This window comes from Macrobrachium rosenbergii, chromosome 50 (assembly GCF_040412425.1).
Source record: "Macrobrachium rosenbergii isolate ZJJX-2024 chromosome 50, ASM4041242v1, whole genome shotgun sequence".
Taxonomy (NCBI): Eukaryota; Metazoa; Arthropoda; class Malacostraca; order Decapoda; family Palaemonidae; genus Macrobrachium; species Macrobrachium rosenbergii.
The window spans coordinates 37,286,707-37,306,804 of NC_089790.1; the positions used below are offsets into that span (position 1 = coordinate 37,286,707).

General features: G+C 39.3%; 1 protein-coding gene across 3 annotated transcripts in view; it reads right to left on the reverse strand.

The window, feature by feature from the left end:
• Nucleotides 1–20,098, reverse strand: part of LOC136832841 (A disintegrin and metalloproteinase with thrombospondin motifs like) — a 353,918-nt gene that overhangs the window by 10,920 nt on the left and 322,900 nt on the right. For 2 of the 3 annotated variants that reach the window (XM_067094498.1, XM_067094497.1), the window contains exons 4-11: nt 17,947–18,149; nt 17,493–17,582; nt 14,150–14,433; nt 13,871–13,992; nt 4,402–4,522; nt 3,649–3,778; nt 2,815–2,957; nt 462–517 (exon numbers count right to left, since the gene is read on the reverse strand). In XM_067094498.1, the coding sequence (XP_066950599.1) occupies nt 462–517; nt 2,815–2,957; nt 3,649–3,778; nt 4,402–4,522; nt 13,871–13,992; nt 14,150–14,433; nt 17,493–17,582; nt 17,947–18,149 (1,149 nt within the window). Of the gene's footprint in view, nt 1–461; nt 518–1,212; nt 1,266–2,814; nt 2,958–3,648; nt 3,779–4,401; nt 4,523–13,870; nt 13,993–14,149; nt 14,434–17,492; nt 17,583–17,946; nt 18,150–20,098 lie in introns of all 3 variants that reach the window. The other variant, XM_067094499.1, reaches the window with a different exon arrangement.

The window sequence follows — 20,098 nt, forward strand, 5'->3', positions numbered from 1 at the left end:
TCACCATCTACTGTGCTGATAATAACTCGAAATATACAATCATTAAATAGCAAAAACTACGGTTCAATTTATAAATGAATTTAATATCAAATACAACATTAAACTTCTACTGTGGTCTTCATCAACGAATTTTCAAATCCGAAACAACTTGGTGCAATTTGGTGAGGATATTCAAAATTACTGTACCGAGAAAAATCTAGTTCTCTTATGTCTATGGAATAACTGACGTCTATCACGGGTCAAATGAATCTGTTACTGAAATCTCAAGACGTTAAAGCTTTATATTTCTTTAAACTTGCATCAAAGAGAACTGTCTATGCGTTAGGAAGCGTCTGTTTTCTCCATGAGATTTCTCTTCAGTCACTCTGATTTCAGACGAATAGTAACAGATTCATTATAAGACCTTTCTTTATATCTTTCTCAAGTGCTTGTGGGTCAAATGTCTCTTTTGAGGAACCTACCTGCGGTCCCCCTGTTGCATACCCCCCCACTGAACGCTCGTCTACACATGTCTAATCTGCAATGAAAAAGTCAAGTTCATTCACATGATCCAGATGAATTTCAGTTTTGGTGACGTCATGATGTGTTTAGTAACGTCACAAAGGCGATGACGTCATGGATGTTGGTGATTGGGTTGTTGTCACAGCAATGATCATCCTCTGCTTTGATCATCGACGTCAAGACTGTGGGCTAGGGCTGTTGGGGGAGAAAAAATTGCCATCTTGTGTTGGGTACAAAACGGGAATTAATGTATCAGTACTTTGATTTAGTTCTTAAAGCCCAAACACCAGCCAGTAGTTTTCCATTCTGTTAACCCCCCACCAAAAAAAAGGAGTAATAAAAAAAAATTAAGCGTATTCGTTGCAAGTGTGGGGGAATTTCGGTGTTTCACAAGGATAATTTGTTTGGTGCGAGTGTCTGGCGTCCATACTGGTTTCTTTCTAGTCTTGTTGGGAGACTTACCTGAGTTATGTATTGACCTCCGCCCTCTCGGCATCTGGTACGTACAATTCGTACCTTTCATTTCATCTTTGGCATTCTACATTCTACAAGACAAAGAGCTAATCATCTACGATATGTATTTCCTGAATGTATGATCCACCACCACTGCTGTTTGTAAGAAATCATTAAACGGGTGAAATGTATGAATGTATTTGTGAACAAGACAATGAATAACTTGGGTACGGATCATTCCCTCTGAAAGCCACGTACCAGCCGTTCCCGTCGTGCACCTTCCGCTCTTACGGCGTCGACACAGGTCGTACCTGGACAGGGTTGTTCGAGGGATAAACAGGTTGAGATGAGAACAGAGGAGATCGCAGTTTGGGGAAGTGGCTCATCATTTCATTTAAGGCGGGGAGAGAATTGAAACAGAGCTTGGCTTGCTGGAAGACTTTATCAAGAGAGCAACATGGCCATGGCCTCGGGTGTGACGAGTCATCATGGCTGAGTAAAGCTTATTGCAATAAGGAGTATCAAGAGAACTCTCGGAAAAGATGTGGTTTGAGATATGTTGCTCAATTGATAAAACCATGCTTTTTTCCGGAAGTCAACTTTTAATGTCAAAATTATTTCAAAAGTGACGAGAAAAGAAACATTTTGGATTGACGGTTAAAACAAAAAGTCAAGAATAAATTCTTTAGTCTTGTTTGTTGCAATGGCGTGCTTCTAAGCATGAAAGGAAAGGACAAATAACCAATGATCCAAGGAAGAAACGGTAAGTTAATTCTTTATTTCTCAACTACTCACTGTCGTCCGCAAGTGTTCTACTGACCGCGGCACTCTGCTGTAACTAAAGGAAAGTCCATTTGGGGTGAGAGAGCATCAGACTTTTCAGGTCCGTTGCCCCTCTACCTTTTGCTCTGTCTTTGTTTGTCTGACTGTGAAAAAAGATTGGCACAATGCTGCTGCTTGTCATTTCAACTCGCCAGACTATGTAGAATAATACTTGGGGGGGAAACTGGCCAGGTCTATCTCGAGAACCACTTTCTGCCAACACAGACTAAGGCTATAAAATAAAAGTTCTGCAGGCTGTTTCCAGTGAACCAATGCCTGTGCCACGCTAGATAAAACAAATACTGGATGCGACGGTTGGTGTCTCAGAAAGCCAGGACCACGTATGAGTCAGGGTCACTGATCCCCATCAGACACATCTGCCACGAGGATACTGCTTGGAGGCAGAAAAGCCGGCATTCCGGTCTCTGCTACTTTCTTCTTTTCTGAGAATTCACATCTTCTACTTTATTTTCCTCTTCGGGCTGCCTGGTTGGTTACGTATATATGAACATACAAAATATGCTTTGGATCTAAGAACCAACTTCGAGACCATTTTTTTTTTAACAAAACTAAGTAATTTATCGACCTCAATTCAGTTCTAGAACATTTACCTCATAATGAAGAATTACAGATCGGTTTTTATAGCCTTCTAAAAACATGGTCATCGTCAGTTATTTTATATTGCAGAAAGCGGCCCTGGATTGACTTGGTAAAAAAATTGTAAGGTGTTTTAGACAATCTAGTCATGATTTTTAAAACAATATCAAAGACAGTATCACCTTTGTCAATTATCTGTATCAAGTATAGCGACAACAGATGCAACGTTTTGATTAACATATTCGAATGGAAGGTTCTACGTGAAAAACTGAATGTTAACTGAAAAACTGACATTTCAATAAATAACTACCTAAAACATTCTGCCGTCTAAAGAACGACAAAACCTTCTATTGACATTATTTAACATCAGTAAAATTTCCACAGAAAACTTTGAAATAACTTAAAATATAACGAAATGGGCAAGGCCTTAGGTCTACGTACTTTGTGATGGCAACGGCAATGTCGTACGTGGGTAGACGTCTCTCTTGGTAGAGATACTTCCCCATGTCTGTCAGTGCGCTGGCAGAGTCAATGGCGTCTCTTCCAACTCTGTTCCTCTCCAGGTAGGGCATAGCGTCACGACTCTGCGTTTTGGGAGGGAGAAAAAAAGGAGGAAATTGCCTTAAAGAGACACATTTCAATGAATCGTGAAGAGTTGTTGATGGTTATTCGATTCCTTCGCAGCACAAAGGGTCATTCAGTCCCAAAGGCGGGCCATGTCTGAAACTTTTCTTGTTTTTCCACACCTGTCTCTTTCAGGGATGTTGTGCGATATTTCAAGCTTCCGAAACTGATCGTCTAATTCTTTATCAGCTGATCGTTAAATGAAGCATACAGGTGTATGTGTGAATGCAATGTATGCATAAGCACAAAAGAAGAAGACTCGATTTGTTGTAAGTGCTGAAATTTCTTTGAAAAGAAATGTTTTTCCTTCCTCAGACTTGTTTCTAAACGTAATGGAATATTCAGTCATTTATTTTCACCCCTTGATTACTCGATGCCGGTACTACATCTGTGCAAATAATGTGTTCTATTCTTATCATTTATTCCGATATCTCATCCACGTTAAATACACTCAGTGCCTTTTCGATTTGTTTTTTCCCTGTCACATCTACGGCTGTTGTTGAAAAAGATTCAGGCATGATATATATTACGAAAAACTTTCAGGATATATGACAACACAAAAGGTTATTTATTTTCTTAATAATACGTTATCTTCACAGTTAACAAACAATGAGGAGCGCGTAACATGAACTATGTGTCTTATATACTCACCCTCGATATGATGATACCAGCAATGGATACCTTGACCCTAGGCCCCTTCAGGAGCTTGTATCTAAGGTCAACGCCGTTCCAGAAGGACACGTAATAACTCTTGATCTGGCTGTTATCTTGCCCGTGTAATCTTCAAATTAGAAAGAGGTGCAATAAGTAACACTAATTTAGCATCGGATGCTTAATGAATAAGGAAATGATCGTCTACAAAGTAATGGAGTTTTTATTCAAAAGTTACTCCGTGGATCCGATGATACAAAAAGAATCCGTGATTGGACACAAACACAAACATTAATTCTACAATGCACAGAACAATTGTGTATGTGATAAAAAGTTATATATATATATATATATATATATATATATATATATATATATATATATATATATATATATATATATATATATTATATATATATTATCCATACTGAGCTCAGTAACCTAGCCTATGTTTTCAACTGCCTAGAAGAAGAAAAAATCATTACAGAGCTGAGTAAGTGTGCTGCAAGTATTATTTTATGGTGAACCAACTCCATAGCAAAATGATATTTGATATCCAAAGAAATTTTATTCTCAGGCCATTTTTTGACATGTTTTACAATCTGTTTCTTCAGATAAGCTAAAACTGCATAGAAATGCTGTATTGGACATGTACTCAAAATGCTTTAAATCTAATAAGGTGCAAGAGCAAATCGGCAAAGAATGCGGAAATATGTTTTGAAAATGAGAATATGGTAAAGATCAAGAACTCACAAGTAACCATCGTAATCCACCAAGACGAGGATCTCAGGGTAGATGATGTAAGGGGCGTTCCTCTTCCTTCGTGGTCTGGCGTCGGCGCTTCGAGCTGGTATGTGGTCTAGCTCCATCATGGCTGCCATGAGAAGTTGCAAAGGAAGTTATTTCGCAGAACACCGAAATGGAAAACGACAATGACAAATGGACATTGGTTTTCAACATATTGATCTTGGAAGATATCTCTACTTATACACTTATATATAAAAAGCACTTATATATAAAATATATATATATGTATATATATATATATATATATATATATATATATATATATATATATATATATATATATATATATATATATATATATATATATATAGATAAACATAAAGTCAGCCTAACCAGCAGGAATGCACCACCTTCACAGAACACCTTGAAAGCTACAAGAGGTGAATGTTGACGGGTCATAAATTTTCGGTATATTCCAGTCTAGCCAAACCGAATTCCATACCATCCAGACGATAGTTCTGGAACTCAACCCTCTCCAATCTTATCCCATCTCTTGACACCCAGGCATAAGCCTATGAGGAGGAGGCTGCTAGGTGGGTAAGAATGGTATTCTTCACAAATAAAATAATGCATTTGTTAGACCAGCTTTTCTTGGCGTGTTTTAAAACTTGAAAAGGTAGACTGATATGTTTGAGGTTGATCTTGCACAATATTTTGATAAACGTATTATGTCCTCTCTTTGCTTCTGCCAAAATGTTTTGTTCGTGTCTCTACAAATCATGATACTGAAACTAACGCAACTATTGTTTCAGGTGGAAACATTGTTCCTTGCTAAGTATTGAAGTCGCTCGTACCCTTCACTTCCGATCGCGGAGGAGACTAAAATTTCATATAAAATCTCTTCATCTCGAGAATAGTCTTCATTACCATAACGAAGGTCATCGTCACCTGAATCAAGATTAAGAACGACTGTCAGCTATTGAAGTGCTGGCGCCTGAAAATGTACAACTATGAAAATGACTAAAATGTGACATTCCACTCTGTAATAACTATCGTCGTTACGGGTAACAAGTGCTAATAAGTTAGGAAGGGCTTTAACAAAGAGTGTGAAACATGACTCTAGCTAGGCAAAAAAGTTAGCCGCTGGTCTTTGCTTTTTTTTTTTTTTTTTTGGCTGCCGTGCGCTATTCTTTTTGTAAAGGGAAAATATGAAAAACTTAACTACAAAGCATTAGCCTCATCAAGCAAGCCCACCAATTGTAAGCCATGGGAAGAGTTCTACAAAGTGAAACGCGTCAAAGAGAATGACAGATTAACGTCTTACGAAAGCCTGAGTGAGAGCTTACATGACAGGCGCGAATGAATGTAAAATACTCTCAGCAACCCTTCCTTCGCCTTTCCAGAAACCTCGTCTGGAAAGGTCGAAGACGGGAGGATGGAAGGCGGCTTTCACAGAGGTCATTTATCTCATAAGTGAAGCTGAGAGGGAGACTAATCGTTTCCAGCGAGCCTTTGCAAGGTCTATTCGTCTTACGGAAGTTGTAGGGGACTGAGTATGCGCTATTCAACGAGAGGTGAATATTACACTTTTCATTTACTTAGAATTACACTTTAACGAGAGACCTGTTATTTCAGGTAGTTATCTTGCGCCAAATACATTATGCTTAAGTTTCTAGCTGATAACACAATGTCAAATCTCTTAGGCTTCACTTAACTTGCTAACCATTAAATGAAAGCAAAAACTTTCTAGTATTTGTGGATGGAAAAAATGTTTAGTGCAAATCTATGCTTTTGCCAAATAGCTAGGAGCTCAACAGTTTTTCAAGGTCTATCTTTTCTTCACTCTTTGGCAAAGGCAAGTCAGCTCCTTAAAACCGGTAGCCTGATCCAGCGACGGGCCAGGAACTGCCAATCTACCGCCACTTTGAACTGGACAAACTAGGTTCCTCCGTTCCTCCTTTCCCTCTGCCTGATATCCAACAGACTCTCCCCTCCCCTCCACAGTCCTCATTTCTTCCTTTTGTAGCTGATAATGGGGTATATACAGGCTGGTGGGGAATAAATGACCCCTACACAGGGAAAATTGTTTTCATGTTTTGCGGGAATACCCCAGTAATCGATCGGCAGACCTACCAGTCTCCCAGATATAACTGATGGGTTCTCTAGATAAGAAGCATTCCACTGGGGACCTCCAGAGGGACTGAAGGTTCAAGTTGACCTCCATCCTCAAGGCTAAAAGGAGACACGTTTCGCAGATAAACAAAGCATAAATAAAATGGACACAAAATTCCTTTAAAAGAGGGTTGGTTGGTGTAGAATGAGGCGGCCTTATGCCAGCACGGGGTCTTGTTAAAGGGGGGACAAAGTGTTACAAGGAATAGAGGCCGGGTGTAAGCCTCTGGACTCGACACAACCAACCGAGGCGATTTAAGAGTCAGACAACCGATGTGGCCAAGTGAGAAATTCACATAACCAAACTCCTCACACAAGAGACCAAACCCCCTTCGCATTTCCTACCCAAGTAGCGAGACGCTTCTCAACAGAAAGTAAAGGACTTCAATGGATTTATTTGCACCGAAGAAGTTCTGAGACAATTCTAAATCATGAACTGAAAACAAAAAATAAGTAGATCTCTGTTGACGCCGTAATCACAGTTTAGAATAGAATATAATATAGAATTTAGGCCAAAGGCCAAGCACTGGGACCTATGAGGTCATTCATCGCTGAAAGGGAAATTGACAGCAAGAAAGTTTGAAAAGTGTAACAGACGGAAAATCTCGCAGTTAAATTAGGAAACAATTTTTAGGGGGTGGATGGAAGAGAATACGAACGGTGGTGCGTAATTAGCCCATCTGAAATACTAAGAAGCCAAATAAGAAGGCCAAAATATAGAGATACCACAACAATAGGAAGATAAGTCTCAACAGCCAAAGGAGCTTCATTTCCTAAAGGGACGCTACTGAAACACAATGAACAAGAATTAGGTTCATGAGGAGCAGTATTTTCCAGTTGCACAATAAGCAAATGATAAGCAACAGCGTATACCGTCAGTGATATAAAACAAGTAAAAAATGCGGCGAAGTTTCTTTGGCGCAATCGCGTTTTCTGTACAATGTTGTATGAAACTTTCAGCCACCGCCCGGTGATGGCCTGTGTTGTTGGTATTTAACCACTGCCAGACACACGATCATGGCTAACTTTAACCTTAAATAAAATAAAAACTATCGAGGCTGGAGGGCTGCAATTTGGTATGTTTGATGACTGGAGGGTGGATGATCAACATACCAAATTGCAGCCCTCTAGCCTCAGTAGTTTTTAAGATCTGAGGGCGGACAGAAAAAGGGCGGATGGACAGACAAATAGCCATCTCCATAGTTTTCTTATGCAGAAAACTAATAAAAACAACGAAAGACATTTCAGAAACAGTGGAGAATATCCGTGTATTTACTTGCATTTTTATAAATGCCTATTTGCAAAAGAAATTGCCTCGGTGTTTCCCTTTATATAGCGACCCGCACGAAACCACATTCTACTTGATTTTCTTCACATACCTCCCGCGGAAAATCTTTTATTGAGTCTCGTTTTACATTCCCACTCGCAAGAAGAAATCTCTTTTTCTAACATCCAGCTGCCAACAAATTCATTTTAGTGGTTTTCTCTATAGTCTGGGCAGGAGAAAATGCTGTTGTTGCCAGCTTGTCGAGAATGTTATTCTTGGGGTGCGTGTGTTCACTGCAACTCGCAGACGCCGATAGTTTGGTTTTCTCTCCGTTTCCTCCGGTATAACATTCCGCCTCGTCCTGCTTTCTCTCGTTTCTCCTTGAACCTGACCGTCACCTCTTGCATTGACCGTAACCTTCATTATTTTTATCCTGTCCTTCGTTCTCTCCTGTCTCACCTTGTCCAGGTTCGCTTCTTCATCCATGAGTCATAATAACACCGGTCAGGGTGATTTTTTGAAACATGGAAGGATTCTTTCGAGGTGAGACGAGGAACTGAGGTGACGATGAGAAGGCTTTCTTTTCTTTGACTCGATGACTGTTGATCTCGTTGTACTAAGTTTCATCCAGTTCACTGATGATCTGTGATTCTTCAGTTTCTAGTTTTCAATAACCCTTGAAATCTTTTTCTCCTCTTTCATTCTTCTCAGAAATTTCTGTTACTGCTTTCTATTGTACCATCATACTTTTTTAATCTACAAAACAGTAACTTGTCCACGAGTGTTAGTTATCTCAACGATCCTGTTGATGAAGGGTTGTATTTCGCCACAGAAAAAAAAGACAAAGTAGACTATTTTTTGCTTTCTTTCATCTGTCAGGTAACTCCGCACCCGACTTAAACCTCACCTAAACAGAGCCTGAAGACTACAGAAAACACATCCAGCTGTGTCTCAAAATACAGTATATTTCCTATTCAGCTATATTAGGCATCAGTGGAAATTTCTTTGCTTATAACAAGCACGAAATTTCACTTCAAATCGAATGCATGGAATAATTTATTTTAATCACACATCCCTTAACGGTAACGATTTTAATATTAAATACATGACAGAGTTCATATATATCGAACAGCATGAGGCAGGCGACTAGATAATAGCACCCTCTTTCTACGGCGACAATGAATTTTATGATGTATTATATTGATCGACAAATTATTATACTCATGAACTGTCTTAGGTTCCTTTTAGCTACGGTAAATGAAATCCAACGTGGTTCTTTGTTCATCTGCGGGAATGGTTTGTATAATAACGTAATACGTGTTCCGTCTATTATTCTTTGAAAAATCAAAGTCAATCAAGATTACATGTGTAATCTTGATTGTTACGGAAACTGGAAAAGAAATAACGGATAAAAAAAGAGTATAGAGAGAGAGAGAGAGAGAGAGAGAGAGAGAGAGAGAGAGAGAGAGAGAGAGAGCAAGGGAAAGGTAAGAGGAGGAGGAGGAGGAGCAAGATCCAACCAACCTTTCCCTGGGTCTCGTCTGGTTAGTGTCTGGTCTTCCCCGGCCCCGAGGCACCAGTCCCACTGAGGCCAGTAGCCAGCCGCCTTCTTTCGACTTGAGAACAACACCCACACCCCCATCCCACATAACCATCTCGGATCTCCTCTCTGTAGATTCCAACGCTTGGTGAGCTGAGGGAGGGAATGTATGAACGTTCACAAACACACCGCAGACCTTTTGCATCGGCAGACAATGACATTTCACACCCTACAACAGCAGGAAGATAAGGAAGATAGCAGACGCCCTGAAGACTTTTGAAGTTACCAAAGAACGATGATTTCAACATGACTTGAGGATAAGGTGAACCTAATGGTAACATGAGTTCCATAACCCGACATTCAATATCATTACTGGGACGGTCCCTCAACCATAAAGGTATTACAGTGCCTCAGACCAGCATTCTCTAGGACACACCGACCTTTCCCTCCGACCCTTTCAGCCCCCCAGCACTCCTTTCCCGCCTGCCTCTCTCTCTCTCTCTCTCTCTCTCTCTCTCTCTCTCTCTCTCTCTCTCTCTCTCTTCCCAAAGATTCAGCGATAAAGTAGTCGACTTTTAGAGGATGAAAAGAATGCAAAATAAACCTTACCCGCTAGAATCACCACATAAAGATAAACAAGATACCAGAGATTTACAGAATGTGCGCTTTTGAGAGCCATGCAACTCTGCTCTTCGCTTTCCCATTAAATTCCTAAAGAAGAAAACAAGAAGCAGAAAACCACTGCAGTTTTCTATTGAACACACGCATATATAATTTATATATATGTATATATACATACATACATATATATATACACATATATATGCATGTATATATATGTATATATGTATATATATTATTTGGAAATAACGAAGATTGACACTGGGAGGCTTTGTTGCAGTTTCTCTTCCAAATTCTGTGCTAAATACGTGATGAAATATTCCCGTACAACACCAACTAGTAATACTGATCTGGCGATGATTTAGGTAGGGGCAATAATAATATCGATGGTCTGGAGTAAACATTTCATAAATATGTAAACTTAGTAAAGTGGTTACCGCGGAGAGAGAGAGAGAGAGAGAGAGAGAGAGAGAGAGAGAGAGAGAGAGAGAGAGAGAGAAAGAAATATTAGGTAATAACTATAAAAAATTTCCTTCTGTTGAGGCAGCCAGGGAAGATAAGAAGCTTTTCTCCAAAAAACAAAACTAAAACTCAGGTCCAGTCGAGCTTGGATGTACAGCTGAAGCAGGAGGAGGAGGAGGAGGAGGAGGAGGAGGAGGAGGAAGAGGTGGAGGAGGAGGAGGAGGAGGAGGAGGAGGAGGTGGAGGATCCGAGCTCTCTCCTGCTATGCTAATTGTAGAGGAAATAGCAACAGAGAGCTGACCAGCGTTCCTCAACGGTCAAAGAAAGATGGCCCCTAGCAGCTGGTCTCTGTCTGTCTCTTTCTTCTGGTAACAGACTCCATTCAGATGCTCTTTGCCAGTTTGTGGCCTTCGAGTTCTTAGTTATGCAGAAAATAAACACTGATAATGTCTTGAAAAACAGAGGAACCACGGGATATGACATCTAGTGTAATATCTATTGGTTTAAATGTTACTGAAGAGAAAATTCTATTACTTCCGTCCTAACTTTTATGGAATTAGCAAGTTCGACGAAGTTCAACATTGCATAATAAAGCCTATCTACAAGAATTACAAGGAATTTATAGTTATTGGCTTCTGCATATTTAAGTAATTTGCTTTAAATCATGAGCGAACGACGATAATTCTCAGCAGTAGTAATCGTATCAACAACCTGGTAAAATAATAATTCCAAAAACATTCTAATTTTGACGGAGTGGCTGCCCGCTCATGCGCACCTGTGAACCACCTGTTGGTAGGTTCATTCCATCGAGTACATTTGTGTAGGGTCCAGCGAGGACAAGAGAAAGGAGGCGAAAAATGTACTGAATATATTCTGTTTACAGACATAAACGGGACTTTTTGGATGAAATAAATAATACGAGTGTAAAAACTGCCGAGGTAAACATATATGAATAAACAAATATATGAGCAGGAGCCCGTGTTTTTCCTAATATCTATAAAACAATTTAATGTATACAATTACGTGATATTCAGTTTTTGTTCGTAAGATTTCTTACCAAACCAAGAGATGGATTATCAAGAAAAGCAATCTGACAAACGCCGATGCTTTAGTCTTTTTTTTTTTTCTTGTTTTCTTTCTGAGTCATGATCAAATGATTTCTCTTTAAGGTCAACTTATCATCCATCGTTCGGATTATTTTGAAGGCTGTTTGAAATCCTCAGGAGTTTCAGAGTCTCTGGTTTTAATCTGTAAAGACCTGGCTACTTCCACATTACGCATCACGCATGCATACACATCCTATACACAGACGTGGACGAGCGTACAAGAGACGCCCGCTCAGTTAGAAACCTTGCGATCACACACCCAGCGAATGGCGCACCCAAAACTGCGGTGTTGTAGAAAGATGGACAGAAGATGGGATGTTCATAAACTATTCTTTGTTGAATAACTTCTCCGAAGTCTTCACATCCGTCTAACAGTCCCTCTACCCCTTCACCCCCCACCAGATCTATAAAAGTCCGCAACAATCCGCCCATTCACGTCCACTCAATATCAAGATGATGTCCTCAAGCTATGGCATCAGCCTTGCCCCCCGCTGCCTGCTCATTCAGCGTTCTCTGGACTTCTGGGGGAAAGGACATCCAGACACCTCAGACGCTTCTGGGACAGCCTGGTAACTTGAACGTTCAGGTCGTACTGCTTCCAAGGCTCAGCAGAAACAGCTTCCTTTCAAAAGAAATTGTGTTTTTCCTGTTTAAGATTAATCATTTTTACCTCGGCCACCTTGCAGTATTTTTAGCGGCCAAACTTTCACTTAGTGCAAAGTCTGTGAGACACTCCCAGAGGCAACGCTAAGTTTCCTTGATTTTCAAATCATATTAGAAGTATAAGCAGTGGAAAAATATTAGAATAAAAATGCTGAAAAACAAATGTGTGAGGAATTTATATAAAAAAAGAAAGGAATAAAAGAATATTGACGAGGAAGTGATACCAATATCAACAAAACATTAATGACGAAATAATTATGGACGAAAAATTAGCAGCAATAGCAAACCGAGCAGGCTAACAATTAAAAATAAAATAAGAATAACAAATTGAACAAAGCAAAACTAGAAACAAATAAACAACGCATGATGTAGAACGGGATGAAAGAACACAAAAGAGAACCGCTATTAAAGGTATATGACAGCAGAAGCGGCATCCATAGCGGACTACTGTACGATAAGTGAGAGAGAGAGAGAGAGAGAGAGAGAGAGAGAGAGAGAGAGAGAGAGAGAAAGCTTTGACCGGACAAAACTGGACGGTGACGTCAGGTGTCACCCGAAACCTTATAGTAGCGATATGGTGCCACTTCCGGAACGGTTGACAGAGCGACACTCCCCCTTTCCACACCTTTATGGAAATTGGCCACAAAGGAATGAATGTCCCTTGATGGTATCAGGGCCGACGGAGACGACGTACGTGACCCATTCACATCCCGGGATTAATGTTCCCGAGCACCTTCCTTTATTCACTCAGACGTAAACATTTGGCTACGTAAGTGTGACACGGAGGGTAAAAATTAACGTTCGTTCATACTGACAGGTTTCCAGGATCTATCCTAGATAGTGACCCCCAGGGTTTTAAGCCGTTATGTATCCACCTTGTGAGTTTAGTACAAGCCCGTTGGGGATTACCGTAAAATCATAAACAAAAGACTCTAAATAACATAAAGATAATGACCCCCAAGAAATATCAGTCCTAGAAAACGACCCCTGAAAACCTTTGGGGGTCATTATCTAGGAAAGATCCAGTTTCCATTTCGGTGCAAACAGCTGCATACATAAATTTATATGTATAAATAGATATGTCCATACGTGAAACCAGAGGCATGTACGTACTGAGTATAAAGTTGGCTAATGATTGAAACTGAATTCCCCTATCTGTTCCCGTCTCCAGCGGTCATCATCCAACCGAAAATGAAATACAAATTGTATGAAATCTCATTCTAATTAGAAATCGGGATTCATGTCTTTGATATAAATGACGAGGCAGAAATATTGTTTTGAAGTCTAATAATAAAATTTTGGTTTAAATCTACTATTTCATACGACTTCTACGAGAGAGCACATGAACTACATGATGACTAATCGCACGGAATCAGTTTGATTAATACCTGAAAATGAAGATGAATTCAAAAGACAGATCAAACAGAAAGAAGAGCCTTAATGCTTACTGAAGAGCATGAGTGACTACAAGCGTCACGTAGCGAGGATGTCAGGACGCGTGCATTAAGAAGGGATTGCATTGTTCATGGAGCCTTCTTACTCAGTTTTCCTTCTATGGTTTAGGGTTTCAGTGCCGTTATTTATTCTGACATATGGTATTGTTCTAGTTAAGTTTTGTACCGTTAAAGGCTGTTGGTTACTTACCGTAGTCTGTGTCAGTGATCGGACTTTCTTTTCTGTAAACAATATGGAAACCCTCCGATTCGCTTTCTCTTCGTCTCCTTAGAAGTGTGAGTCCATCAGGCAGTGATTCGGTTATGTTGCTTCTGCAATGAGCGGGGAAAGGTATACATGCATATTAGGTTAAGAAAAGACAGATACATGGATATCGGAATAAGACTCAAAATGGCTCGCGGTCTTCTTAAAGCAATGTTTACTTGTGTTATTTAACTACTCCAGTTTAATTCTTCTTATGTTCCTCACCTTCCACTCTCGAGTTCCAGCAAAGACCCGATTGACGATGTCGCGCCTGCCATTTCTGGTGCTGCTAAAACTCCTCCTTCTCCTCCTCCTCCTCCTCCTCCAAGGGGCAGGCCGTCGCTGAAGACCATCTCGTCCTCCATGTTCTCTAGGTCGTCCATGAAGATCTCATCGTCAGGCGGGAGGAGATCGTTTGGCTGGGCCTCGTCTTCTCCATGAGCAACGGCCAGGTCAAGCAACGGGGGAGGAAGTGGCCGCACCACCAGGTCCTCGCCTATCGTTCCATCCTGATCAAGAAAAAGACGAATATGATGAGGAAGATCACGTTCAGTGTTTTGACTTTCATCCGACGAGAATTGCTGTGGTTATGTTTTTCACCTGAACACTGATTCATCGCTGCGTAGCGCGGTCTTGTATATTTTTATCCAAAGAGAATACTAACGACATTAATGATACGTAAAAGCTTTCTACACCTCTTCATAAATGTATCAAGTATTTTAGTGACACTCCTTTAAAGCTGTTATTGCCGTTAGAACAACGTGCTGAAAAGAAATGTAAAGCATTCCTTATCTATCTCAAACACACATTTGCACACACAGACACACACACACACACACACACACATATATATATATATATATATATATATATATATATATATATATATATATATATATAAATGTAAGTATATGTAGGTGTGTGCATATACACATACTGTACATAGGCCTACACACATGCACACAAATAAACATACACGTACAAGCATATATAAATAAATAAATAAATATATATATATATATATATATATATATATATATATATATATATATATATATATATATATATATATATATATATATATATATATATATATATATATATATATATATATATATATATATATATATATATATATATATAAATAATGTGTGTGTGTGTAATTTTAATATATAATTGTGTGTGTGTGTGTGTGTGTGGTTGTGTAATTTCAATAGCCACATTGCCCTCTCAACATCTCAAATTCGTCACATTTTTTGGATACGCTTTTCACTACAAAATCTTAGAACCAAATGCAAGAAACATGAAACATTTCTGATGCCCGATTCCCGCCGTACATAAGAAATGTTTTATATTTCTTGCATTTGGTTCTAAGGCTTTGTAGTGAAAAGCATATCCAAAAAATGTGACGAATTTGAGATGTTGAGAGGGCAATGCGGCTATTGAATTACACACACACAATTATATATTAAAATTACACACACACAATTATATATTAAAATTACACACACATTTTATATATATATATATATATATATATATATATATATATATATATATATATATGCTTGTATGTGTATATTTATTTATTTGTGTGCATGTGTGTAGGCCTATGTACGGTATGTGTATATGCACACACCTACATATACTTATAATATACATATATATATGTATATATATATATATATATATATATATATATATATATATATATATATATATATATATATATATATATATATATGTGTGTGTGTGTGTGTGTGTGTGTTTGCATATATGTGTACGAACTACTTATCAATTATAATCCTCCGGTATACATATATATACATATATTATTTCCGAGGTAGAGCAACATGGAGTATCATTTATTGTTAGAACCTACAGCATCCTGTAAGTTTTCTAAAGAACTCGGCAACGACGTTCAGCCTTCTTTTACCCTGAAACTCTTATAACTTATGTAACTCGGTTAATAAAGCAACGAAGGAATGAAAAGGAAGCAAATCTTACAAGTCAAGATTTTCATTTTTATACAAACTTCACATTTTCCTAGTGACAAAAGATGTGAGGTTTTCCCTTGAGATTAGCTTCTATTCCAGATGAAGAAATGGAAGAGAGAGAGAGGTGGGAGGGGGGGGGCGGGTGTAAATTCAAGGATTTCACCGGCAATCAGATTCTTTTACAGAGAGAGAGAGAGAGAGAGAGAGAGAGAGAGAGAGAGAGAGGGTAAAGTCAAGGATTTCAACAGCAATCATATTCTTTTACAGAGAGAGAGAGAGAGAGAGAGAGAGAGAGAGAGAGAGAGAGAGAGAGAGAGAGAGAGAGAGAGAGTCTTAACTAAACAACTATTGAAAAATTATGTTCGGGTGGTGGTCGGTTAGATCCGGGAAGGGCCGGACAGGTTTGAGGAGGATGGCTAAAACTTCTATTTATAATATTGGAGGTAGGAAGAAGGAGCAGGACTGGAATAGCGGAAAAAGGAGGAAAAGAAGGAGGGGAAAGACTAACTCCGAAGGTAAAGAACAGAAAAGGAGAAAACAGGTGGCAATGTGAAACAACTAAAAGACTTGTTTCAAATGCTATAGGGTACTATGTAATATGTGCAAGACTTTGTTTTACTTATTTCTCAGTTTATAGAAAACGAACATTTAATGGCTACCTTATCCATTTCTTGATCTTCTTACGTAAGCGCCTTGAAAAACCAACATTTCCAATAAACTGATATTTGTGACATTATTGACGGCATGTTTCTACTGATTTTCCTTTGAGACAGCGCTGCTTTTGCAACCCTGCCTTAAAAAAAATGGGATCAGTAGCCCTTACACAACGAAATTGTCAATCACTACAGTACAGTATGCTTATTTTCATGTCAATCGTTCTTACAATATTTGTTTCAAAATATTCGTTAGACATTACTTGTTCCGAACAGAGAAAAAATAAAGCACGCATTGATTTGTACCCTATAAAAAACATCAACAATAACGAAAAGCTACGGAGGCTAACGGCTTCTAGATGGATTTTTTTTTTTTTTTTTTTGAATAGCAAATCGTTGTCACACGACCTTCTTGTTGGCTCGCAGATCACGTACATCCTTGTGGTGAGGATAAGGCCCTAGCAAGGCAAGGGGATAAGGCAGAAGGACAGGAGGGGTGGAAAGGGCGTAGCGAGGAGTGGGTAGTGAGGATGCAAGGAGGGGCTAAATCCTACATCCATTGCATGGACCCTGGAGTGAGTCTGAGGACCCACGGTCAAGGTTGACACGTTCCTAAGCTTTTGGCTCTTCACGGAGTCTCTCTCTCTCTCTCTCTCTCTCTCTCTCTCTCTCTCTCTGAGTTATCAGCATAATTATCAACAGAGTTACCTTCACGCATTCTTCTTCTTTTATAAAGGAGTTGATATTCCCAGCCCTAAAGATTGTCTATTCGCCACTTGAATGTTTTTTGATTCAGTGTGCTTTTTCAGGGAGGTATGGCATTTTCATGCTTGCTCTCATTTATTTTTTCAAATAAATGATCATGTGGTGGAGTTTTTGTTAGAAATGTTTTTTCTCATTGAGATGGGAGAGACTTACCAACTGAAGGGCGCCTGTATCACCGTGATGGGAGACTAGGATTGCAGCCAAGGACTCTTCGTCTTGATGGGGGATCCCAACGTCTTCATCCTACAGGAAAAGAATAAAAATGTCGTACAATCATAGTTATCAAATGACACAGGGAGAGAAAATAGACTGAAGAACATGAACAATATAATCATCACGTTATGGAACGATATATTAAAAAAAAGTATTAAATGGAAACAAAATGAATAACGATGATTTAATACTAGGAAAGAAAACACTCGTATAAGGAAAGACCGCACCACAAGCCACTGTTAGCAAACGCATCAGCTCGTCAACAAGGAAGTGATGCACCAATGTCACTACAGATAAACCGAAGTCATTAGAATATCATTCGGAAAACGACCCACCAAACAGGGACGTCCCCTGCGTAAACAACACTCACAAGGACGCCTTAGGGGATACTTACGTAATTGGAAGGCGTGACCGTGACGCCGCCTACGTCGTCGTGATCGGCATAAAACAGCGGGACGGGTCGAGCCAGGTCAGCGTTGGGGCGCAAGTTTAGCACTCTCGTTGACCCCAGCGCTCGCAGGTGGACTGTCCGCACGGGGTCACCCGCGGCACTTCGTTTTAGCCGTGACCGCAGTCTTACTACATCGTAATTAGGAACTGCAAGAGAGAAACAGGATGGAGTGTGAATGGCGGGGTTGTCAGGTTTTACGAATGGCATACAAGTGCTTCGAGATATGGTGCGTTATTCATAATTTTTGTTGGTTTAATGAACAAAAGACACAAGCATTTCGTACCATGTCAAACACTCAAAGTTCAGAAAAATATAATACGTCACATATCAATAAGTAAGTAAATAAACAACGAGTATACATATAGTAAATGAAAGACCCAGTATATTATCCAAGCCAATAAAATATACGTGGTCTGTTTGCTATGAAAACAACCTCCATTCATTCTATCCATGTCAACATGTTTGGTAAACGAGAAAAACCTAGTTTTCCCCCTCACAAAAAAAAAAAAAAATAAAATAAATAAATAAAAATAAAAAATAAAATAAAAACTGGCAAGTAAAACTTAAGGGTTGCGCGGTATAAAAAAAATTCACGCGAAGATAAATATTACAGGTAATAAAATGTCTGTACTTTCAAAAATCTGACCCGGGCATTTCTTCGGAAATGAGGAAGCAAGAGAAGGGTCGAGACTAGTAAACAGGTTATAATCTACACCGCAGAACCCAAAGGTTCGCACACCAGGTCACAATGAAGGTTATAATGACTAGATGTACGTCGATGCCCAGTATCAGGTCTGAATCTGTGAACAATAAGTAAATTCTAATTCTACCTCCTTTCTAAACTTCAACTACGAAGTATAGGGCAGAGATCTTGGTTGCAAAGAGGAAAGCATTTTTGTTTTAATGATTCCTTCATACGGTCAAGTCAAAAGATTACTAATGAAATAAAAGACTGGATCTGGAAAATGATTAGAATCAACAATTGGTGTTTCTAAAGGGCACAATAACATTCACCCCCATTCTGATACGTCTGAGAAAATAGACAAGGGTGGGAAAGTACTCTCAAATATGTTTACTGTTTCTGTTTTCACACCACGCTATTCAGTCTGTCAAGCTGAAACAAAAAGCAGACAACAGTCATGTCATACAATGGCCCCAACAAGGAAGGTGGGCTTGAGCAATGCCGTGATTATTTGCCTTTTACGGTGAAACCGAGATCACCTAAAATGCCAAATACTATCTTGAGCAAGATAACCTAAAGCAACTATTATTTTTAGAAATAGGAAAAGCATGAGCTGCTGTGCAGCACAAGCAAAGGTATAATAATAATAATAATAATAATAATAATAATAATAATAATAATAATAATAATAATAATATGATAGTTCCCTTTTCTTTGCTACGCCGATCAAAACAGCCACTCTGTTTACGGAGAAAGAACGAACAGCATTTCTTAAGTGTTGTTGCATGTAAGGTCCGGTTACGGTTAACATCAATCAGTTCCAAGTGTGAGACGACCACAACTTATTTCGACTACATTCCATTACGCCGCATCTCCCTCCCGCCTCTTCTTCGTGACGCTAATGGAAGGTCAAAACAAGTGAATGAATCAGACGCAGTCACCTTCCTCGTGCGTGCGAATTTTACCAGTCTCAGATAATCCTCGCGAGTTTTTCCAGGCATCGAAACGGGAGATGGTAGAAAATGACGATAAATCATGAACCGCTGAGAGTCGCTATTCTCCTAAGTCCTTGAGGTGACTACAGGATCTAATAAAACCTGACCAGGATCTTCTTGAGCGTCGCTGGCGCCTCCCGCTTGATTCTGTCTTCTTAGACTACCTCTACGAGAGAGCTTCGGCTGTGCCGAGGGAGGACACGGCATTGCTGACATTTAATTTCTCAGGCGTTTCATAATTGATTTATTTTTCAGTCACTATTTTCATACATAATCCGTTTCCTTTGTAATGCCACAGGGAACTTCCTGCGGATTCTTTGTCTTTGTCTTTTTCTGAGGATATGTTCGTAGCAAATGAATGAAGTCAATTTCTTGACATCCGGATGTTTCCCTTTAGTTCTGATACCATGAGGTGCTG